Below are 24,482 nucleotides of genomic sequence, written 5' to 3'. Positions count from 1 at the left end.
ACTCAGGTAGGCTGTGGTGTTTAAATGATGTTCAGCTGGTACTAAGAGGCCCAAAGTGTGCCAAGAAAACATCCCCTGCAGCATTACCATCATCAGCAAGCCTGGTCCGCTGATACAAGGCAGGATGGAGGATCCATGCTTTCATGCTGTTTATGGAAAATTCTCATCCTACTATCTGAATGTTGCAGCAGAAATTGAAACTAATCAGAGCAGGAAATGTTTTTCCAGCCTTTGGTTTTCCAGTTTTGGTGAGCATGTGTGAACTGCAGTTTTTTAAAAAAAAAAAAAAGGGGGGGGGGGGGGGGGGGGGGCAGTATTTTGCGAGTGCTAGTAAATTAATCATAATGTTAACTATTATAGCTAAGTAACCCGGAAAGTTAATTAGCCACTCATTCACCCAAAGAGCAACAAAGGTGCAACAACCTGACTTCGATTTGCTTTTATATTTAGAGGTCTGGAAATAATTTACTGCAGATTATTTAGTTGTCTAGACTTAACTGTCTTAATATGATTTTTACCCATAGGATAGATGGTAATATAGAGGAAGACGAGAAGCATGGGGAATACAACATGCAACCAAAATAAATGTAGGTTGTAGCAATGAGGTACCTCAGGGTCTGGGGCATCCAGCATTAATTTTGTCTATTAGATTAATTGATTGGCAGCTTCTCAAATCTGGCAGTCTTCTGCAATAGTGTGTGTGGGCTAAAACAAGCCATCAGAACAGGACTCACTGGGCTGTGGGAAAGCATAATGAAGCCTTTCAGTGAGTCTGATCAGCTCTGAAACGTTTTCTTTTACCATGTGAATTTTATCATTCTTAAATCTCTTTTGTACAAGCGACGACCAGTGAACACTTTAATTCTTCCAAATATTTTTTATTCAGTGTCATTTTTATGATTGTAACTTATTCCATGTGACCACAAAATAGTGACAGTAGCTCAGGTCTTTCCACATCATTAAGGAAGAATAGGTATAAAATAATAGTAAGAGCATACACCTTTATCTCGTAACATTCGTTAAAATATTGGCATTTACTAGCTTTTATGACTATAAATAGAAACACTCACAACCATAAGAAGCATTTCTGAAGTCTTTCATGACACCAACAGAGCGAGAGCAATGGATATGAGACGTCTGGTATCAGAAGTGGATGGTGAAGTCCTGTGGTGAACGTTAAGGCCTTATCTTTTTTTCTCTCCTTTATTTCTAGTGACTGTCATTGGTAGCGTGCAGATAGCAGACCCCTGAATGCAACATCTATCTGAAAACCCACTCAGGGGGGGAAAAAAAAAACCCAGGAGATTTAATAAAAAAAAAAAAAAAAAAAAAAAAAAAAAAATCCACTCTGCGGGTCATCTTCATGTGTGGTCGATTTCTCCTTCTACCCAGTGAGGTTTACGCCTTCATACCTCCAGTGATGATTAACGTGGAAAAACGTTCTTTGGTCAAACTGATAAAATAGGAAGTCATACTTTGTTTTATGGATTTAAAAGCAAAAAAAAAAAAAAAACCCCTGAGAATCATGAACATAAAAAGGTAACACCTGACCAAACCTTATCTGTTACGTGATTCATGAGCTTTTTTTCTTTGTTTTAAAAAGGACTGGTGTTTGTGCATGTTTTACCTCCTTAATACAAATCTTTGCATTTTTGCTGAACATTCAGAAGCATGTTGTGAGCTTTGACAATATTCAGAAGCACTTTTCCATCTCCACTGCTGTTCTATGCTTGCATCAACCATTTACACATCAAATTGCCACTACTACATGAAGAAAAACCACGTACAAAGTCCCAGAGAGAGCCGTGCCAAGTCCAAAACTGTCCATTTGATTGAGAAGTTGACAATGTGGTGAGGAGGAGAAAATAAGGTGAGATTACCAGGCCTCTGTAGGCTGCTCTTCACCTGTTTGACAAAGGTACTTTGGAAACCCTTCGCCGGGATGATTTTAACACATGCACTGTAGCCCTGAACTTTTCTATTACCAAACAAAGCTGCATGCTCTTTAGTACAAAGTCTAACAGCACTCGTGTGAAAGCAGAGCAGGCAGTTTTCAGGGAAATTCACCGGAGATGAGCATCATGTATCATAACTGCTGTGAGCTCTACTCAGCCTCCAACCTCACCTGGCTTATTTTGAGTGGAGAGACCTCCACCTGAGAGCGAGGCTTATGGCACTCAGCAATGTCCAGACTTGTGTAGTTAAATGGCTGCCTGGAAAATGCCCCCCCCCCAAAAGAAAACACAAACAAAAAAACCCCAAAAAACATCCAAAATATTTCAATATGCAAAAGCTGTAATTTCAGGTATGTGTGAATCAGATTAAAAAGGACAAAAGCACCGTTTCAGTCCTCAAAAGCAACCCCCCCCCCAAAAAACTCATGCTCAACTCCCCTTAAGTAGCTTTCATTTCAGTTTCGCTGGGAGAAATGCAGATGTACACAAAAACACACTCACAAATAAAAGTCATTCACAAACACGCACTTGTGAAAACAGTGGATACCGTCAGCATCTTGTCTGATTAAAAATCATTCAAATAGAAACAAACTAAAAATCTGCTTCCACAAATCTGTTTCCTTACATCCTAGAAGACATGCATATATGCAAAATACATCGATTATAATATTTTGTATTATATACCTATTGCATTTTAATATTCTGTAAGTTACGCGTGTATGTACATTATTATATGACACTGTGTGAAAGTGCAACGTCGTGAGTGCTGCACGGAAACACGCCCAATACTGTGTGAACGTTTCACAATGAAACCAGATCTAAATAGCCTACTGCTGCCCACAACTGCATCATTATGTTAGTGAGGTCTGTTAGATGGTTGTCGAACGAGCCGCTCGGTTTGCTTCCGCTTCCCGCTGCTTCACGACGACGACGGCCTGCGTGCAGCGCACAGGCTCGTCGCGCTGCTGACGTGAGCCTTAAAGCGTCGGCCGACACCACTCGAGTTTGATGCGTGAAAGCAGATGAGAGCCTCCTGCGGTCGGAACCCTCCTCAACCTGCATTTCATCCCATCAGAAAAAGGTTAAGGTACATGAAGAAAGGCACCTCAAAACTGTTTTGTGTTCTGAGACAGACGAGACTAAATGATAACTTTAACAACCCAGACGGGCTGGACAATCAAAAAAAAAAAAAAAAAAAAAAAAAAAAAAAAAGGAAAAAGGAAAAGGGAGCTTGAGTTCTGTCCTTGGCTCCCTTTTAATTGAAGGATCGGGCAGACTCTGCGTGCCCTCGTGTGTCCGCACACGTGCAGCAGCAAGTCCTCCCCATCTTCTCTCTGCAGTATAACAGTTAGATTTGAGTTTTCAGTCTGGTTTTTTTTTTTTTTTTAGCTAAGGAAATGGGTCACAGTTATTTCTTTTAAAGACTCGGGATGCATCCGTGGAATCCAAACTGGCCCTTGTCTTTTTTACTTACAGTATTTACACAAGACAATGGAAGTTACTGATATGAAATGAAGTCCCAACAGCTGAGAATGGGTGGATGCGAAAGCCTCCAAATCTGTAGATGACAGCAAAATAAAGGATGACGACAGGATCAACACACCCTGGAAAGAGTTCAGCAGCTTTAGAAACAGATCAACTTTTTCCTGCTGGAGCGCTGATGCAGCGAGCCGTGCTGCCCGGTAACTCATTTAAAAGGTAACTTCAAGATGAGGCAATCCCTTAACTGAACTCATCATTCCACTTACGTGCGGTGTTATCCTTTATTTTGATGTTCATCAACATTGACATAAAAAAAAAAAAAAAAAAACAATCTCAGGAGGCGGCTGGTTGGTCGGATGCATAGACCATGTGACCCTGAGGGACAGGATGTCGTAGTTGTCGTGTAATGGACCGTGGGTGGTCATGCTGCTTGTGCGTGCATGCAGGTGTGTGTGCGCCTGTGCCTAGAACAGCGTGTAGTCGGCGGGGTACATGACAGGGAGCCAGTTCTCGCTGAAAGTAGCGCAGTGAGTCCATCCGAGGTGACGCATGAGCTGAGAAACAAGAACCAGAAAAGAAAAAAATAAAATCACTGCAGTGAAAAAAGCTGACGTGTTTTTGAGGCAGGCAAAATATCGGGAAAGCACTGCAATGCTGGCCGTCACTGCCGCCGTACCTGGATGCAGTTCTTCATGTTCTCTTTGCTGGGCTTCTCCTCCACCATCTTTGAGGCGTATTTTAAAGCCCGGCCGTACATCTTGTTCACCAGAGCGTGTTTATATGAAAACATCAGCACCTGAACAAGCAGAGGAAATATGTTATCCTGATGTTTCTTAAAAAAAAAGGTATAAAAAGCTTTACTGTATACAGAACATCCAAAAAATTTAAATCCTTGGTAAAGAAACAAGAGCGCGTACACCCCTGAGAAAGGTCTTTCTGGAAAACCATGCTCATGTATAAATATTAACAAATACCGACTTCTCTTACCTTGGAGTCAGTTAGCTCTGCCCACTTCTGCACCTCCCAGAATGCATCCATCAGGGCTTTAGCAACGTTCTGCAGGATGTCATCAGAACTGCTGGCCACCTGCTCCGGGGGCTCTTCTGCCGCCGTCTGTCCCGTGGGGAGAGCCCCGGCGCCATCCTGTGGCGCGGGGGGCAGCAGAAGCTGGTCGGCCAGAGCGCAGCCTTTTCTGCACAGAGCATCGAGCAGAGACGACTTCTGCTTCTCCATGTCACTGAAACACACATTACCAGAGGTCACAGTTAAGGCCTGTGGGTTTGTCAGCCTGCGGCATCTTCAAAGGGGAGCTGGGCCGCCTCAGCTCTCACGTGTATGAAGTCAATAACGGGGATTTAGAAATAGAGAGAAAATGCAACATTTTTAAAGTGAGGCTAAATGCTAAAATGTACTTAATATCTTCTCTCTTCCACAGCTTCTGCTTTTTACTTGCTGTACCGCTCTTTAAGTATCTCTGCCTCCAGGACGGTGAGCTCTCATCTGCAATTAATGGCCCCACCAACCTGCCCAATGTTTATCCATTATTATTATTTCCCTCTCTGCTCATCTATCACCCAAACCAGTCAAGGTATACAGCTGTCGCCAAATTCTTGTTTCTCTCTGTCACGCTTTAAAGTGTCCTGATGTGACTTATGTTGTGTATTTACACTTCATAAATTAAACAGTCAGAAAATTAACTCAAGTTACACAGCATCATCTAACAGAAGTTACTGGTCATACTCAGAATGCACAAAATTCACAGCTTATGATTTAAACTTTTTTCCCTTCTTTCAAAAATTAAACACGAATTCAATTTTATTTATATAGTACCAAATCACAACAATATAAATCACTTCAGGGCGCTTTATATTGTAAGGTAAAGGCCATACAATAATAAAGAGAAAACCCTAACAATCAAAACCACCCCGTATGAACAAGCACTTGGCGACAGTGGGAAGAAAAAAACTCCCTTTTAACAGGAAGAAACCTCCAGAAGAACCAGGCTCAGGGAGGGGCAGCCATCTGATCTGACTAGCTGGGGGTGAGGGGAGGGAGACAGGACAAAAGTCATGCTGTGGAAGAGAGCCAGAGATTAATAATAACTAATGATTAAATGCAGAGTGGTGTATAAACAGAGGGAAAAGAGGTGAATGAAGAAGCCTAGGTCTATAGCAGTGTAACTAAGGGAGGGTTCAGGGTCACCTGACCCAGCCCCAACTATAAGGCCATAAGCCTAACCTTAAAAGTAAACGACTTGACCTCTTATATAAGCTGTCAAAGACCAACTAAACTGATCAGGCGGTGTGTCACAGTCTGTGGGGTTCATCCTTTATCTAAACAGCAACAGAACATTGATAAACTTGTTTGTGGTGTAAACCCTGCTCCTAAGTGATGACGTACGTCTTGATAGAAGCGGCGTCCGGCCGAGGGTCTGTCTTCATGGTGAGGTAAACAGCCAAGGCTGTCTGGTCGATGCGGGAGATGACTTGGTCTGCTGCTGACACCACCTCCTTGAGCCGTTTTGCACGCTCCTTAAACAAAAAGGAAAGAAAAATGAGTCAACACAGCTGCAGAATTTAGACTCGATAACAAAACAGTTCAATGCTGACACTTTTCTCTTTCACCTTTTCCGAGTCCAGCTGGTGGAGTCTTTGCACATGCAGTGGCAGGTAGTCCGCGTAGTTTTCCATCAGTTCATCGTAGATGGTGCTGGAATCTAACCTGAACAGCAAAGGTGATAGATGGATGAGAGAAATGATAAAATCCAAACAAAGCTGAAATGTTGGAGGACATAACAGCTGAGAAAGTGCACACACTTGGTCATCCACTGAATCTTCAGATCTCTCATGGCTTCTGCAAATTCATCCTTCATGTCTTTCTCTTTGTCTCCTTCCTTGTCCTTCTCCTTCCCTCCATTCTTTGTTTTGTTGGGAGCAGGAATTAAGTGGTAGATGACTGGAACGACGTCCTGCATAAATGCACAAACATTAAAAAAAGAAAAAAAAATTGTTGAGTCAAAAATCACGTCACTCAATATTCAGAAAAAATCCATCATCCCAAATTCTCACCCTCTGCCTACATAAGGCACCAAACCTTCCTGTTCCATTGACTTTTAAATTAAGAAAAATACCCAGTTATAAAAGTTTCAATTATAAATAAGATAATTATATTGACCACCAGAAAACTAACTACTCTGTCAAAATAACAATGTATCAAAGAACAGAAATACTGACATGCTTTGACATGATTAAAGCACATGTAACAAATCCCATCTTAAGGTAAAGAATAAGCCATTTCCAGATGGTAGGAGAGCAGTGGACGCTCTGTTGTACAGTGTTTCTAGCTCATCCAGTACCTTTTTAAACTTTCCTTGTCGTTTTGCTGAGGCCTGCCCCTGGTGGTCAGAATAACACACAGTAAGGAAGAGACAACACAAGCACACCAAAAAAAGGATTCTCTCTTCATTTTTTTATCTTTCATCCTCACTCACAGACTCAGAGTCTGCACACCTACCTGTCACTGCCTGAATGTGTGGCACAGCAGTAAACAGGTGTGAAAAGGTCAGACTGCCATCTGAGATTCAAATCTAAACAAATCTGATCTACTGATTTCCTCCATTCCTTCAGCAGGGAAAACTGAACGTAATCAGTAAATTATCAGAACAATATAAACATCTACAGCAAAATGACAAAATACTGATCTGTAAATGACTGCTAGAATTAGAATTGAAGTCCTTTGCATCAGAGCCACTGAGTAAAGCCACAAACACACAAAAGCTTAAAAAACAAACAAACCAAAAAAAAAAAAAAAAAAAACGGTACCAGTCAAAGGTGTGTCCAAACCTTTTACTGGTACTGTTCATTAAGAAGTGAATCAGGAAGCGGCTCTTCAGAGATGTAAAAGTGAGCACTTGCAAACCAAGAAGACTGAAAACAGGTTCTGCAAATAAAACATTTGCCATTGTAGAGCACAGAAAAGGTTTGGGGTTTTTTTGGATTATGGCAAACATCCCTCCGGCCCAGTGGTAAGTAGCAAATCTCTTCACATTGCTTTGGTACCAAAAAATAAAATATTTATTTATTTTTGTCTTTTCCAACTAACATTTTTCCCCCCATTTTATTTATTTTTTTAATCCAGTGTGTGTGAGATCTGGCATTTACCACACTTGATTGAGTCTGGACTGAATTAGAAGTATGGACAAAGGCAAATGAGTGAGGAAGAGAACAAATATCAGGCTTTAACTTAAAAGGACAGTGAGCACCGATCTACTCTGATCCTCAGGACCACGACTGCTGGAGGCTTCACATTTCTAAATGACTCATTTTCAGACTCTGCATCGTTACCCGTATCCAAGTATCTGTTTGGCAGGAAATGTGAAACCCAGCGCGACTTTGGGTCCTGATGAGGAGCACCGACCACTTCTTTGAAGTACAGACATGAACAGAGAACAAAGCCACTCACAGCTTTCTTGCCGTACTCGCTCTTGGGCACAACGAGAGAGCCTGAAAGATAGCATCCTGGACTCGTCCCCTTGGGGATCCTGAAAAACGAGACAAGCAAAAAGGGGAGAAAGAATAAATAAAGAAAACATATCAATAGCACATATTAAGTATTATAAATATAGAGAATTCTTTTCAATTTTATTTTGATACAAATGCTGGAAAAAATTCCCCATCTTAAAGCTTTAGTTGTTTAAAAAAAACAAAAAAACAAACGACTAATGTGAGCATGTGGTCATTAATGACTCATGACTGACAAGTCAGCAGCCAATGAGCTAGTGGTTTCATACCACAGGTAATCCTCCATTCTAAAAGATTCATTGTATGATCAAGATTTTCAAAATTGACCGAATTTTTTTTATTCAATATGATCAAAAACGAGTGGCTGAGCCCAGAAACTCAGCAGGAAAGTCTTTGCAGAGGTCATGACAGAGAACCGTTTTCCAAAGACTTCTGAAGGACCAGAAGTCTTTTTGAAACCACAGCTATCGCCATCTGGTGGTCCTCAGATAGAACGGGTCCATTTTCTCCTGTTTGCAATATTTGACTTTTCAATAAAACAAAATGTGCTCGCTGCCTCACTCAGCACAAAAACAGGAGGAGCTTCTAAATCTCCTAGAACTGCATCAATATGTGACTCTGAATGCAAACTGTACCTCTTTACCTCAACTGCTCCTTTAATAGGTCTGTCTGAAAACTGAAACTTCCACTGCACATTCTGAACATTTCGAACTGGCATCTCATGTTTATTTATGAAGGCTGAAATGCATCTAAAAATGAACGTTTCGATAACAATTCAGATTCAGGTTTAAACTGAGAGGCTTAAGTTTCTACACAGCAAGGAGATCCACTTATACAATGCTCAAAAAAATTAAGGTAACATTTGATCATCAAGTCAGTTCAATTTCAGGGACAATCTGTGCAGTTAGGAAGCATAAACCGCTGAATCCTGGCTGCTGTTAGCCGAGGACATGAAATTCTCAGCCTTACGCTGGAGCAGTGGGGCCTGCGTTCCTCCTGGTATGGTCGGGCCTCATGGGGCCAGACTGTGGAGGTAGTTCCTGGATGACAAATGCATTGAGTGGCACTCATGTTCCCCAGATCTGAATCCAACTAAGAGCCTCTGAAACACTGTGCAACAAATAGCACCACAGACTCTTCCAGGAGCCTGGGTATGGTAGGAGATCCCGATCCCCTGGAATACCACCTGCTGTCTCATCAGAAGAATGCCCAGATGTTTTTGGGAGTGCATACAGGCACGTGGAGGCTGGATCAGGCCTGTAATTTCTATTTTTAACTTCGAGTTTTAGTGCAATTTTGATTCCAGCCCTCAAAGGATTCATGATTCTGGTTTCCGCTGACCACTGTTAGGTCATTTTCTTTGCAGCAAATTACACATTTGTCAATAAAGATTTTCAACTTGAATAATTTGTTCCCTCAAATTTTTTGAGCAGTGCGTAAAGTGCAAGCTGAAATCTATCAGAGATGTCAAAATTACCAAAGCTAGCTAAACTCAGGTAAAACACACACTTTGCTTATCCTGATGGAGCACAAACCAAAGATTTCTGGGAGTTTGGTTTCTAAATCAGATTAAGTGCTCTGGTAGCAGTGACCCACAAATCGCCTAATTACAACAAGCAGCCTGACTGTTAAAACACGCCTGACGCACCTTCTCAGGTCCCATTTCCAAGATGGGGATTTCCTCCTTAAGTGTTGATACAAACAAACTACAGTCATATAATATCAGATTTTCCTCCATTTTGCCCCTCGCATGTCTGGCTCCCTTGCCGCTATTGGCCCTGTGGGTATGCAGCACCTTTCACTTAACGTAGGAACCGACTGCTGTGCCGCAGTGCAAGCCACTGGATATAAAGAGTCTCAGAGAAAGTCCCGGGTAGGTTTGACTCACTTGTCGTCTGGCAGGCCTGTGACGTAAAAAGGTTGTGTGGCACCCGGGGACAAGGTGACAGAGTTCGCCTTCTTCTTGGCCATGAGGGCAGCACGATGCGTCTCATAGACATCCAGACTGAGGGTGGTGGAGAGACGGTGCGAAACCACAAACGGCAGGTCCTTAAGTCGCTCCAGCTCACTGGACTGCTCATGTCGGACCTGCAGCCGTATAGTGTAGTCTCCCTTTTCCAGCTTTAAAGAATACTGTAGAAACAAAACAGACTTCTTTTTAGCCACTATCTCACCATCAAAGTAGGTACCAACTACAGGTATAAGTGAACATTTTAGAAATACAAATACACGTATTCCTTTGGGGCACTCTCTTCACGTGTACCTGGTGTGGATAGGCGTCGCCTGAGCCCAGCAGTCTCTTGTTCTGGTCAAACAGCATCCAGAGCTGACTGTCAAACTCAGATTCGTACAGCAGCTCACACAGCATTGGGCAGCTGGGTGTAACCTCTCCACTCTTAGGCTAAAGAAAAGGCAGGAGAAGATTATACACACACACGCACAAAAAAATTCATCTTACATTTTCTCTTTACATGCTGTGCAGGTGGTTTAACCTGGTGAAAGTTGTAGGTGAGGACGATCTCGTAGAGTTGTCTGTTATCAGGCAGAACATCCCTCACTCCCAACGCTTTTATCTTTGAACTTAAAGGCCTGCAAAACAGAAAATGGGATCAATCAAGGAACTACAGCCAAAGAACAAATGGTGCGCACCTGTACTCACCTCAGAGGCTGAACCCATGACTTGAGAGTGATAGTCGGAGACACTTCCTCATATCGCAGAGGTGACAACACTTCAAAACTCGTCACTCCCTCCGAGGCATGCTGCACAGAAACAAACGAGTGTCAAAACCAGAAGAGAACCGAAACAGTCTCGAGTGGTGGCTTACTTTCTGGTGTTGCTGTTCTGTGCGTCTGCACTTTTCTTACTATGTGCAGGGGTGACGGAGACGTGTTGAGTCCGTGGAAGGTGATGGTGTAGTCCACTGTGACATCACCCAAGCTCGCCCACCAACGTGCAATGCAAAACTCTACCACTTTACCTGACTGGAGAGGAGATTAAAAAGGATCATGCTTATCCAGACAATCTGAAAGAAAAGCTTTTTTTGTTTTTCCTGTGGCATAATTTATGTGCTGAATCCCAGACAAATAAAAAAAATATATATATACCAGAACAGGGAAAGCCTCAGTTAGTGAGCCTCTTTCCAACAGGGAAGAGAACTTGTAGAACTCATTGGCTCTGTAGGCTCTCTGTTTGACCAGGTGCACCGCATGAAGAACAAACTTTGACGACACGTCTCCTGAATGAGACGTCAGTGTGACCTCTGCAGGAGAGAGAAGAACAGAGGTTTAAAAAACAAACAAAAAAAAAAAAACCCAATGGAGCACAGGATTTATTCCCCTGCTTTACTACAGCTGTTTAGTCTTTTCCAACAATACATAAATTCAACAGGCAGCGGAAAGTTCTTCAATTGTTATGGAGGCACACATGCTAATATATATACACTATATGGTCAAAAATACTGGGGTATTTTCAGTCTCATTGCCACGGGTGTATAAAAATCAAGCACCTAGCCATGCAATGTGGGCCAGTTCTCTAAAGGGACCAAGGGAGATCAGGCTTATCACCAGCACAGCATCAGTGGATAATAGAGGTAACAGAAAGGCACTGACCTGCCCAGGAGGCTCCCTGAGGAACAGTGATGAAGTGGCGTCTGATCTGGCCCGGTCTAAAGTGGACGTCTGTGAAACACACCTCCTGATTACGGCAATCTGTCACTCTGTAAGAAAAAAGAAGAACTGTCAGAGAAATACACCAAACCTCTTACAAGGGAAACAACAACAACAACAACGACGATGACAAAAAGCAAAGCACATATGAACTTACTTGGCAGGGATAATAACTGTAATTGGAACTCTGAAAAGTGGCCCACAGGTAGGAGCTGCTGTATCATACCCACAAACCTGAAAGACACAATTACAGCGAACATAAATACACACAGACATAAGAACTCCATCGGTTGCCTCCTTCTCCCCTCCACATGGCGCCCACCTCTGTGTAGTGCACTCCCTCTCTCAGTCCAACAGGATCGATGCGGACATTGATGTGACGACACTGGTTCATGAGCTCGAGGTGAGAGGGGCACTGGACCCACGGGGCAGCACACGTGAGTGCCAAGTGGAGCTGCAAGGAGATCCTCTCAGAGTTTCCTGTGATGGAACAAGACAGCTAGTTTAAATAAAAGAAAAAAAAAAACAAACAAAAACCAAAAACTAACAGCCATGATGTATTAAAGCACCTGTGCTCTCCGGGAAGATGGGTTCAATTCCTACTCCATGATCTGAGGGTGCAAGAATCTGGGTTGGGTCCCTGAGGTAGATGCCTCTCTGCGTTCCCACACTTACCGAGAAGCCTAGGTGGCTTGTGGGTAAAGAGGCCTGCTGAGTGAGGTAGTCTAACGCCTTGTCCACCTGAGAGGAAGTCAACAAGCACATCTGATTTTGTTCCATCCAGAAAAGAAATAGCACGATATTTGCATTAAAAGTAAACTAACACGCTGAAACTGTTGCATGGAAAAAGAACTGTATCCCAGTCAAACTACCTGGATTATTCCATGGCCCTGTGCAAACACCTCAATGTCATCAACCTTCAGAGCAGTGTTTTCCAGTGCTCTCCTCACAGCAGGAACTGAGGGATGGATCCCGTTCTGCTTCAGTCCTTTATCACAAACCAGCCAAAACCAGCATTAGGTGTCAATTCACACACATTTCCATACATACAATATTTTCCGTCTACAATCACTGGACCCACCTGAGAGGACTAGCGCGATGCCACCGCAGGCATTAGGGGATGACATGGATGTACCGTTCATCAGCTGGGTACCACGTAGGGTCCAGTTGGGTACAGATGCAATGGCACCGCCAGGGGCGCTGATGCTCACCCCAAGGGCCCCATCAGTGCTGGGACCCCTAGATGACCAGGTGTACTGGTTTGGAGGCAGCTTCTCCCTCAGGGAGTACTCTGCCACCATCATATCTGGAGTCACATATGCTCCAACTCCTGCAGAGTGAATGGAGACAAAAAAAAAAAAAAAAAAAAGTTAAACCAAGCATGGTGGAACAGATGTGTTTAACCCAGTGGTTATCAAACTATGTTGCATGATCCACTGCAGGTAAGACAGAGCTCTTGGGAAAAATGAATATCTGATTCTTGTTTGCTGATCTTTATCATTATATTTTTTTTATTGTTAATGATAGATGAATGAAGTGGGGCATGCCAGTAAAAGTTTGAGAAGCACTGATTTAATGCGAGCACGTACCTATGACACTGCTGGTGGTTCCTCCTGGGCAGCCGACTGTAGAGAGGCAGGGGCCGTTGTTTCCCGCGCTTGAAACAAAGATCACATTGTGCTTCTGCACAGCTTCTGTTATCACTTCACAAATCCTCCTGAAAGACAAACCAACAGCAACAAATCAGTAACAGTAAGCAACAAGGACCAACAGTCAGCTCACCATCTCCATATACTTACCCTGAATTGGGCCAGTGTGTGGCCTCCCCGTAACTATAGTTCACCAGATCACACTTGTAGTTGATTACTTCAATCATCTTTAAAGGACACAGACAAATAAAGAATAAAGTGGTGCATTTAAAAAAAAAAATAAGTAGACGGTTAGGTAATCTATATCTGAAGGAGACTTTGAGGAGTATACCGCGCGGATGAGCCCTGTGCCCGTTTCCATGGTGCTGAGGCGAGTGTCTCCGATCTTCAGAGCCAGAATTTGTGCACCCGGGGCGACACCATTACGTTCGGGCTCCTCTGGGAAGTAGCCTGCTGCAATGCTTGCCACATGTGTCCCGTGAGCCCCTTTAGAAGCACACAAGCAACATTAGATAATGTGTGAATACACTGTGGACTTGTCCATGTTACACCGCCCCCACTCTTACACCCAACAGCTTTTTATGCAAACCGACTGAAGACTTTGTTTCAGGAAAAGGAGGAGTTTCATGCTGCGGGGTGGCTCACCTCCACTGGTGACAATGCAGAGCGCGTTGCCCTCATCATAAATATTAACGGAGTAGTTAAGCATCTCAACAGTTCCTAACGTGGCGTACTCATGCGTCTCTTTGTATGGACTCAGCACAGTGCTCTGGGACAGCTCTCCACACTCTGAAGTGTCAACTATAGCCCTAAAGGGAACAAATTACAACACAGCGAAAGTCACAAATAGACTACTAGAGGAAGGCAGTGTAGGGCAAAAAAAAAAAATGTTTAAGCATGGGAGGGGGACAAGTGTGGCCGTACTTCCATGTGACGCCATCATGCCAAAGCACACAGTCATATACAGGTCCAGGATCACTGTACTTCTTTTCTAGAGATGCTAGGAGCTCTGACTGACACTGCAACTCTTCTTTCTGCAGCTTCTCAATCTGTAGAGAGACCGGAAGACGAGGGATACAAAGGGTTCAAAATTCTATCTCACTATTCCTGCTCAATACTCAGCTGTTCGGTAAAAATTAATTGTGTTCTGTCAGTCTCCCTTTCTCCTCTAACCACTAAAAACAAACAAACAAACAAACAAAAAACTTAAATTTGTGCATATTCATGTTTTCTAACATTAATATTGCCCTTTTCTTTTTTTTGAACTCAAGTTAGCAGGTCTGACCTGTGAGGGATTTGGATGGGCGAGGTCAAACTCTTCCGTCTTGCGACAAACCTCAGCGAGCGCTGCTCTGTGTGGCGGGTCCCACATCTTCTCCTTTCGCTCTTTCTAGTTGTCAAACCCACAGAAACAACAATAACGTTATCAACACAGACAGGACACACAACCACCTTCAGGCACCACAGCACTCCAGTTATGCGTTTCCTCATTCATTCACCAGATGTTTATCATTGGGTGTATTATCTGAAAATAGCTGCAAACAGTTTTCAATACTTCCCAAGCAGGGATGGATACTGATAGAATTTTATCAATACTAAAGCCACAATCAATTCAGCATCAAAGGTCAGAATCTTTATCAGGTCCCTCACTGATTTCTGACACATTTTCCATTAGAGGAAAAAGGACAACTCAGCAGATTTTTAATGCCAATGCAACTGTTTTATCACCTCCAAAAGTTGTTCAGTTTCTGAATCTGACCTCATTACATTTCAACATGAAACTGTCACAAAAAAAAAAAAGAATTAAAAGGAACTGACGATCCTACTTAAGAGCAGATGTCTTTTAACTTCAACATGTGCACAGATCTTTTTTTTTTTTTTTTGAGTAGGTGTTATCATGTCCAAGCTTGATTGTTGGTTGCATTGGTCCCTCAGCACACGTCAGCAGAGTACTGAGCTTTGTGCTCATCCATAAAGAATCCCAAAAAAAAAAAAAAAAAAAAAAAAAAAAAAAAAAAAATCAACACTGCGACAGACAAGTGAAGTAATCATGTCACGTCCCTACCTGTACTCTCTCTTTCAGAGCCTTGGGGAAGAACTCGTAGCCATTTTTAACTCCAATGCGATACTTCCCTGATGGATTGACCCAAGCAGGAGGGATCTGGAAGACATAAAAAGACGGAGTGTAAAATATGTAAGCGAACACCTGTAAAGGAATGATTTCTATGCACATTAAGGGACCTGCTGACCTTCAGCGTTCTACCAGAGAGCCCGGTGATTGTCCCGTCTTTAGGCTCCACCACTGTGGTCATGTTCACATCACCGCTGCCTGTTGTATCAATGATGTCGACAATCTTTGGCTTCCCCTCAGTTGTGACCTAAAAAAGAAAAAGAAATCATGAAAGCAATCAGTAATCAAGCAGAAAATACAGACCAAAAGAGGTGCAAACCATACTCAGTATGTTATAGTGAACAGAAAGGATGTGGACATCAAACTGAATAACCTGTGAATTTCTTGTGTAAATGATACCTGAAAAAGCTCAAAGTGCTTTTTAACATGGGGATACTTTTACTAAGAGACAAGCAGTCAGTTTCAGTCTCAGCCCTTTAAGTATGACTGAAGTATGAGAACAGAAAATGAGCTCATTTTAGTGTGAAGGCGTGCAAACTAATCCGGCTACACTTACACATCCATACTACAACAGGCAGGTTCAAAGTGACACAGTATTTAGTACTGTGTTGGTCGGCTTATTATCTTACGTTGAGTTAGGATAAAGTTATGTTCACTTATCAAAACTCTAAAAACAATTAAGTTACTCTGAATTACTACTACTAACCTAGCTGCAGCCTCCATTCCTAATCAACCCTAACCGAGAGTAAACACTGAAGAAAACACGAACAAATTCAGCATCTAGCTTCCAGGCTGTCATGCTAGCATATATTTCAACTTACTGGCTAACTCTACGCCAGACTAGCACGGAAACACACATTGACAGCAGGGGGAAACGCACACTATCAGCTGCTTTGCCTTGATTTGGTTGTCAGTGAGACATTAAAGTTCACTGTCAGCTTTACTGCGTGTATCCGTGTAGGTAGCTAGCTAGCCGCTGTATCCCAACTGAAGTGAATGAGTCGGCCCTTTAGCTTCGCTAGCTTCCGCGAACTGGGTTGTAGCTTAACACGAGGCAACCGGTCAGATGTACCTGCATGCCGGGGGCCCCGGGATCCACGCCGGTGTCGAGGATGGCGATGAGCACCCCCCGGCCGTCATACTCGGGGAACCGGCTGAGGTAAGAGGCGGCGCCGGTTTCTTTCTTGGGGAGCAGGCCGTGGAAGGGGAACGGCTCTTCTGTAGAATGAGCAGCCATGATCGGAAGAGCGACAATGAAAACAAAGCAGCGAAATGGGGAAGAGAGCAACACTACGCGTGTGGGACAGACGAGGAGGAGAGCTGGTTAAAGGGGCAGAGCTTCCAATAAACTTCCCCCGCCTCCCAGGCCAACAAACGGGCTGTTATCAACCTGTTAACTTGTCGGCATTAGTCTGATAATAAGATCAACTGAATTGTTTGGATGATAAAGCTATCAAACAAAAACAAGACATGAAGTTCACCAAGAATGAATGAATCAAGAATGTCATAGTAAATTTGGGCCTTTGATGAACTTTTTGAGCTTTTTCCCGAGTGGAGTGATTGTAAAGCCTACATTTTTAATGACTTTAAAAAACAGGAATTGGGTGCACAAGTTTTTTTTTTTTTCTTTAATCCTCACAGGATCAAAAGTATACATACATGAACCTCCACTCATATTTGGTTAAATAATTCTGACTGGATATGTGACCACTTTTCAAGCTTTTCAAAGTGGTTTAAAGATAGTTTGTAAGTTATGTCAGTGTATCAAAAGGAGGCTTTTAAATACTCAGGTTAGTTTAAATTACTAGTAATAAAATAACAGGTGTATGAATGTATTTGCATACACCTCAGAAAGTATATAGCTGCACCCCTGCATAAGAGACAATCGTACTGGAGTCTCCTCCATCACCGGGACGGGCTCATTGCATACAAACATATTAAAGAGGCAAAACCATGTAATTTATGTTCCATATAATATATAAACAGGTCACCTTGCTGTACTGTATGGACAGTAAACCTCTGTGCTGGACTGGTGCACAGTGTCTGTGTTCATGGTCAGAGTTACATGAAGTGCAGCAGAGACGAGTTTGAATCAAAGCTGTTGACGCTTAGATTCATTCACTGAAGTCAACATTTATACAGCCTGCTACTTTTACTTTCTTATTTTGAGTACATTTCAGAGCCTGTACTTTTTTATTTTTACTCAAGTAAAAAAGTTGAACCAGTACTTCAACTTGGTCGACTGGGGTCTCATCTCTCCGTGCTCCTTATAGGTGGCTGGGGGTGGACTTTGGGCTGTGGGCGGCTGTTGACTTTGTGCTTCTGGAGGGCTTTGGCTGTCGCTTTGTGACATCTGTGGGTCTGCCCTGGTTGGTGACGGTGGGGGGCCTGGGTGGGTCTTGCGATCTTGGGATGAGGGACCTGGGGTGCTTGCAGTGGCGGGTGCCTGCTCTGAGCCGGGTGACTGGCCTTTTGTGCGCCTGTCCCGGTGAGGGGTCTGGTGAGGGAGCGCCTGTCCCCATCTGGGGGGTCGGCCACAGTGAGTATGGCCATCATCATGGCTTTGCTCATTGCCACCAACCCCTCCCCCTTTTAATTACACTATAGACATTACGGCTAACGACACGTCACCATACACATAAGGCGTCAGGGGGCAGACATGTTCCCCAGAAGTTGCGTGGTGGGACTACTGAAGTGATCCCATTCACTTCTTCGCTGCTGTCGGCCCCTCAGTTTTATCTGCACCTTAGACATTGAGGGGTTTTGGGGGTAGGTGTGGATGAGCACTGCTGATTGGCAGTCGGGTGCTCATCATGCATCTGTCCCCTCAATTTTAATAGCACTCTTGTTTTCATAGAGACATACTCATTTTTTACGCTTCACACACTCACATATTCCAACACATTACAGAAAAATAGCTGGTAGAAACGTCCCCCAAAGAGCTACTTTTACTTTTGTACTTTGAGTAAATTTCGGGGCCTGTACTTTTTTACTTTTACTTGAGTAAAGAAATTGAATCATACTTCAACTTTTACCAGAGTATTTTTTAATGCACATATCTGTACTTCTACTAAAGTGCAAAATGTCTTTACTTTTGCCACCTCTGTTTAATTCAAACATCAGTGGGTAACAGAGGTGGGAAGTAACGAAGTACAAATACTTCGTTACTGTACTTAAGTAGATTTTTTAGGTATCTGTACTTTACTTGAGTATTTATTTTTCTGAGTACTTTTTACTTTTACTCCCTACATTTTTACACAAGTATCGGTACTTTCTACTTCTTACATTTTCAAACAGACTCGTTACTTTTTAACACGTCAGGGAGAAGTTTGCATTTCCGGTCAGTGCGCCGTCAGTCATCAAGCGATCTGAGCCTAAATGGAGGAATATTAACACACAAGAGACAATCGTACTGGCGTATCCTCCATCATCGGGGCTGATCTCGTACAAAGGGATTAAATACGCAAACCCATATAATTAATGTATCATTTATAGCGCTAAAATCGGGCCGGACCGAGTCCGTAAGTTGCGCTGCGGCACATAAACAGCTTAGCTAGCGCTACTGAAGAGGAGCGAGCATGAAGGGAGTAACGTGTGGCAGGTAAATGCAGCGTTTCTAAATGCTCAACAAATATCAGCAAACACACAAAGTGTGTGCAGTTTGTCACACAGTGTGTCTGCTAGCTAAAAGAAGAGCTGCTGTATTTCAGGGAGAGCAAAGAGAGAGAAGTTCACTCAGAGATGGAGAAAGAGGACAGGAGAGGAAGAAGAGAGGTTAGAATTAAAGGTAAGGACTGGAAAATAAACTGAAGTATGCTGACTTTGTGTAATTCAGAGATTGTATGAAAATACTGCAGTTTAGTGTGTAATAAATAGGTTAGCTTGTTGTACTGTATTTACAGTAAAGCTCTGTGTTGGACTGGAGCACAGTGTTTGTGTTCATGGTCAGAGTTACAGGTTACATCAGTGCAGCAGAGATGAGTTTGAATCAAAGCTGCTGATGCTGAGATTCATTCACTGAATCCAACATTTCTACAGCCTGTATGCTGTCAGTGTAGGGGATGGAGATCAGCTCAGAGAGCTGTGAAATACTGGGTTACATCTTTGTGAGTTCACTTCATCCACACAGAGCAGTAAACCTCAGAGCAGCAGCAGCAGGTCAGCTGATCACAGCCTGCACACCAACATCATTTACTGCAGCTCACAATAGAAAGCTGTGATTTTTCTCCCCATGCAGAGCCACTACAGCTGATCTTAGGGTTCTTCCACCTTCTGAATCCCACTGTAACCCCTGAGTATCCTCATGTTGGTGTTTAGGTGGAGGCACAGTCACCCTCTACTATGGAGGACACAGAGAACAGAGCTGTGTTTAAATTCCCTTTCACAGTTTGTGTCCTACATAACAGATTCAAGCTGAGTGCATTCATTAGGATTAAAATTTAGATTGGAATAATGTTTGCATTCTCATGTAATTTTATTTTATATTATTACAATAATATATAACGAGGTTCGGTTAGTTTTACACAAAAATAGCAGGTAGAAACATCCTCCAAAGAACTACTTTTACTTTCTTACTTTGAGTACATTTCAGAGCCTGTACTTTTTTACTTTTACTTAAGTAGAGAAGTTGAACCAGTACTTCGACTTTTACTAAAGTATTTTTTAACATAAGTACTTGTACTTCTACTTAAGTACAGAATGTCAGTACTTTTGCCACCTCTGGTGGGTAAACCTGATCAGCACGTGTCCCCACAGACTCAAGTGTTTTTAATCTAGCTTTTCCCTGACACCTAGTGGAGACTGAGAGAACACATGTGTTATATGATGAATATGTTTGAAAAGAAAAAAGAGTTAACTAAGGTTTGCAGTGTTAAAAAATACAATTTCAAAACTATTTTTGTGGGGGCACTCAATGGGATCATTAAAATACTGTGATAAACAGCTATAAATAAAATGTTTATTACTACATTCACGAAGCAATGAGGCTACACACACAAAAACACAAGTTAGTTCTTCCTGTACCTGCTGTGCTGCTGTACATACTGAGAGAAACCTCTTTTGTTTAGTTTTCATTTATTTAAGGATATGAGGAGGACAAAGATAAATTAACAAATTGATAAAGTAACAATTTAATAAAGGTAACAATTTAATGAAGTTGACAAGTTAATAAAGGTAACAAATTAACAATGCTAACAAATTAATAAAGGTATAGAGTCAATAAAGATAACAAATTAATAGTGCTAACAAATGAATAAAGATAACAAATGAATAAAGATAAGAAGTTAATAAAGGTAACAAGTTAATAAAGATAAGAAATTAATAGTGCTAACAAATGAATAAAAGTAACAAACGAATAAAGATAAGAAGTTAATAAAGGTAACAAGTTAATAAAGATAAGAAATTAAGAAAGGTAACAAGTTAATAATGCTAACAAATTAATAAAGATAAAAAAATGTTCAGTTACGCTAAATTGTAAATTCAATAAAGTCTCCAGTAGTATGAACAGTGGACTGCTGAGGCTCTGTAGCAAAAGCACAGGGACTGAGCTGTTTCAGCAGTGCCAGGAGGTCTTCTTCAGGGTCGCAGAAGAAGGCAGACATGGGTTTGATTGTTGAGACTGGAGAGGCCGGCAGGGTGGATGTAGGGGAATCCACAGGAGTAGCAGGACCCAAGCAGGGGTCTGAGTGAGGGAAGATAGGCTCCTGAGGCAGTGGAGCAAGAAGAAAGGCATCGAGGTGGTCAAACGCTGATAATAGGTCTTCTACAGTGTCACCGACAAACGTGGCCATTGGTTCAGTTGGTGCAACTGTGGATGGAGGGGAATCCACAGGAGCAGCAGGACCCGAGCAGGGGTCTGAGTGAAGGAAGACAGGCTCCTGAGGCAGTGTAGCAGGAAGATGGGGATCGAGGTGTTCAAGCGCTGATAATAGGTCTTCAGCACTGTCGCCAGTGAAGGTGGCCATTGGTTCAGTTGGTGCAACTGTGGATGGAGGGGAATCCACAGGAGCAGCAGGACCAATGCAGGGGTAAACATAAGGAGAGTATGATGTAGATGCAGAGGGGTTTGTATGAGCTGTAGGGGGGACGTGATTTACTTGCGGCGAGTGGAATGTGCCATACGCAGGCACGTTCACACTTGGCCACTTGACCTGTTCAGGTTCCTGCGCAGGTTTAGGTGCAGATGCTGCAACACAAACAGAAACTCAATGAGTCTTCAGAGACTTTTAAAAATACCTTCAAGACAAGATGTTGATTTTTTTGTCTTGTTCTCATTTCATTCCATATGAAACAAAATCCTCTCTTACCTGTGCTGCAGGGGTCGCCCCGAATTCTCATCCTCTTTTTGCCCTAAAAACAAACACATGAGATGAGCTTACACAAACTGAAAGTGCAGTGATGTGGGCATGTATGTTTTCACTTTGGACATACATAATTGTCTTTAGTAGACCAGCCTGGATGTTGTTGGCTATGGAGCATTTTCTCCTCATTGGCCTGCTTATAGTATTTTTCCTGTTGGTCCTTTGACAGGGACTTCCACTGTGGACAGAAGAACACACTGTCAGCATATACACTGCTACTACACATAACTGGTACACACAGCTGGTACACATGCACAAACATGAGCATAAAACATTAACAGATGCATAAATCTATGTAGAGTTACACACTTACCCTCTCTGCCACAACTGCATTCACAGCCGCACTCCCGTTTATTTTAATTCTGCCTTCACTTTTTCCCTTTGCTCCCTCAAAAAGAGCATGAAGGCGTTCGGGGGCTTTTTAACATATGGCCTGTCCTCATCCTGGTGGCCATCACGCTTCCTCTTTCTATAGGAGTAAAACACAGAGTAAGAGCGCATGTTACCACTGTGTGCAGCTGTGAGGAAAGTATTTTAAAAACAGGAGTAAATCTGTATAGCTGAATCAAAGCACCATTAAAGGAGGCTGATTACAATAATTCAGGCATCAGCAGATAAATGACAGATAGCTGTAGACCATGAGACAATCCCACTAAAAAAAGGTCTAAAAGCAGCAGAGCAAACTTACTTTGGAGAGGGTGTGCGGAGTGGAGGAGACGCAAAGTCACACACCAAGACTCCGTTCCTATGCAGATATGAGAGAAAAGAGAGAGTTTATGAAGACACAGGTGTTCGGTAGCTGTGTTCTCTCATGTGTTTGTGTGTTTTACTTACAGTTCTCCAATAGGACGGAGGTACTCCACCATGTAATCCGGGAGTTTGAGCACATTGTTACACTGAAAACACACAAACCACAGAACAGGTGATCAGACAAGCTGCACTAGTATCATCTACTGACCAGGTGGCAGAAGTTACCCTGCCTCTTAGATGTAAACACTGAAACTGAACATGTGAGAGAACAGTGTGAGAACGCAGTGTGAGAACAGGAACTTACCAGGTTTGAAGGAGCAGCAGGACGAATGATGGGTGCTGCTGCTGCTGCTGTGTGGACACAATTTACAGGCCACTGAAACAGTGTGGGTGTTTGCCCCAAAAGGTTAAATGTTGCATCCTCTGCAGTACAGTTAACCTTTGCTCTGTCCATCTTCGTGACGGAGGTTGAGGTGCTCTTTCTGTACTTTGGTGTAAAATAGTCTTCAAAAAAGTTTGCGTTTGTAGCTCTTCAAAGTAGGTGTTGATACAGCGATGTCGGTTGGTGAAGTGAATTATTTCAGCCTGAAGAATCTTTTTATAAGGTTCTATAGAATGCATCAGAACAGCTACATCATCAGTTCTGAACATTCCATTCCACTCCTGTCTGTTTGCAGCATCTCCTCAGCCACAGTCTTCAATGCTGGATCAACCTCCTCAGGGACCCCAGGGCAGAAAATAGTTGGCAGGCCCTCACTGAGCCTGCAGTAAATGTAAGTTCAATTCAATTCGATTCAATTCAATTCAATTCAATTCAATTCAGTTCAGTTCAGTTTTATTTATATAGCGCCAAATCACAACAAACAGTCGCCTTATGGTGCTTTTTTTCATTGTAAGGTAAAGACCCTACAGTAATACAAAAATATAAAAATGCTTCTTCCCTTAGAAACCAAATTATAAGCACACAAACCAGTTCTCAAAAATCTTAATATTTGTTTTCTTTTTGGAGCAATATTTTTCTCAATATTTCTAATACAATATGCAAAGTAGCTCATCAGTTATTGAAGAAAACAACTGAACCTAACCCCACTAACTGCATGTGTTTGGGCCATGGGGGGAACCTCTCTAAAAATAGGACTTTGTCCAAATAAAATCATCTTCTCTAGGTGCAGACACAATGTTTCTCTCTGTGTTTTTTCAGTACAAATAATATGCCCAAAACAGCCATTTAGGTTTTTAGCTTACTGCATTTCGTCTCATAATTGATGGGACAACCACCTCATTTGCATTTTTAAAACGGAATCTAAAAAAAAATGTTTCGATGGTGATGTGTGTGTAATAGTTTTGAGTCTTCCCTTAAACCTCTGAAAGTCAGCAGTCAGTTAAGTCTGATATTTATCTTCAAATGAACTTCATTTGACTAATATTATATTTTCTATTGGCTGTCTCATCGCAGTTCAATGTGCTTAAACAGTGCAGTTAAACTGAATCAGTGATGGATGTGGTCCACTCTTTCATGCTCACCATCAGCTCAATATTTTGTTTGAATATTTTGGCTAATGATGGGTCACTGTAGCAGATATTAGGCTGCGTTAAATGAGTGTGAGCATATTAGTAACTCATCCTTTCAGCATTTTCAAAGCCAAGTCAAAAATACGTACTAGGATGTGCTGGGACGAATCTTCAGAGATTTTCCTGAGGTCCTCGGGTCTTCTTTTGACATCACACACCCACAGTCACCCCAGCCAGGATTAATTAGACCCTGGCTTGTGTCCCAGCAGCACTAGGCCACATTACACCTGAGCGACAGCTTCCTGATCTGGAGGCCCTTTCTGCTGCCTCCTTGGTGAACATGATGGCTTTCTTTTAATGCAGAGTAGCCTGCACCCCCACTTCAGTGTCCTCCCAGCCTCTTCTCCTGCAGAGCTCCACCAGCTGCTGGTATTTGAGCTGCTTCCATTCATTCATCT

General features: G+C 42.5%; 2 protein-coding genes across 3 annotated transcripts; both read right to left on the bottom strand.

Moving 5' to 3' along the window:
- Positions 1-862: 862 nt before the first annotated feature.
- On the bottom strand, positions 863-16,846 carry tpp2 (tripeptidyl peptidase 2). 2 transcript variants are annotated; one of them, XM_030723531.1, is made up of 30 exons: positions 16,476-16,846; positions 15,522-15,650; positions 15,338-15,433; positions 14,558-14,662; positions 14,197-14,321; positions 13,918-14,081; positions 13,604-13,758; positions 13,423-13,499; positions 13,213-13,340; positions 12,705-12,953; positions 12,496-12,611; positions 12,193-12,364; positions 11,946-12,103; positions 11,781-11,857; positions 11,567-11,673; positions 11,063-11,217; positions 10,823-10,939; positions 10,617-10,717; positions 10,450-10,546; positions 10,221-10,358; positions 9,846-10,090; positions 7,899-7,977; positions 6,793-6,831; positions 6,254-6,405; positions 6,062-6,158; positions 5,838-5,968; positions 4,425-4,674; positions 4,114-4,233; positions 3,790-3,991; positions 863-2,224 (listed from the first exon to the last, which is right to left on the bottom strand). In XM_030723531.1, the coding sequence occupies exons 1-29, from the start codon at positions 16,638-16,640 to the stop codon at positions 3,902-3,904; spliced, it is 3,834 nt and encodes a 1,277-aa protein (XP_030579391.1). In that variant the 5' UTR covers positions 16,641-16,846; the 3' UTR covers positions 863-2,224; positions 3,790-3,901. The 2 variants fall into 2 exon arrangements, with proteins under 2 accessions (XP_030579391.1, XP_030579395.1); XM_030723535.1 differs by lacking the exons at positions 863-2,224; positions 6,793-6,831 and having other exon boundaries at positions 3,851-3,991.
- Positions 16,847-20,867: 4,021 nt separating this feature from the next.
- LOC115778387 (transcription factor 7-like 1-B) lies at positions 20,868-22,110 on the bottom strand. Its single transcript, XM_030726492.1, has 5 exons — positions 22,076-22,110; positions 21,833-21,940; positions 21,709-21,751; positions 21,420-21,587; positions 20,868-21,245 (listed from the first exon to the last, which is right to left on the bottom strand). The coding sequence occupies exons 2-5, from the start codon at positions 21,878-21,880 to the stop codon at positions 20,869-20,871; spliced, it is 636 nt and encodes a 211-aa protein (XP_030582352.1). The 5' UTR covers positions 21,881-21,940; positions 22,076-22,110; the 3' UTR covers position 20,868.
- Positions 22,111-24,482: the final 2,372 nt, after the last annotated feature.

Source organism: Archocentrus centrarchus, chromosome 3 (assembly GCF_007364275.1).
Source record: "Archocentrus centrarchus isolate MPI-CPG fArcCen1 chromosome 3, fArcCen1, whole genome shotgun sequence".
Taxonomy (NCBI): Eukaryota; Metazoa; Chordata; class Actinopteri; order Cichliformes; family Cichlidae; genus Archocentrus; species Archocentrus centrarchus.
This window is presented reverse-complemented; position numbering and strand designations above follow the sequence as displayed.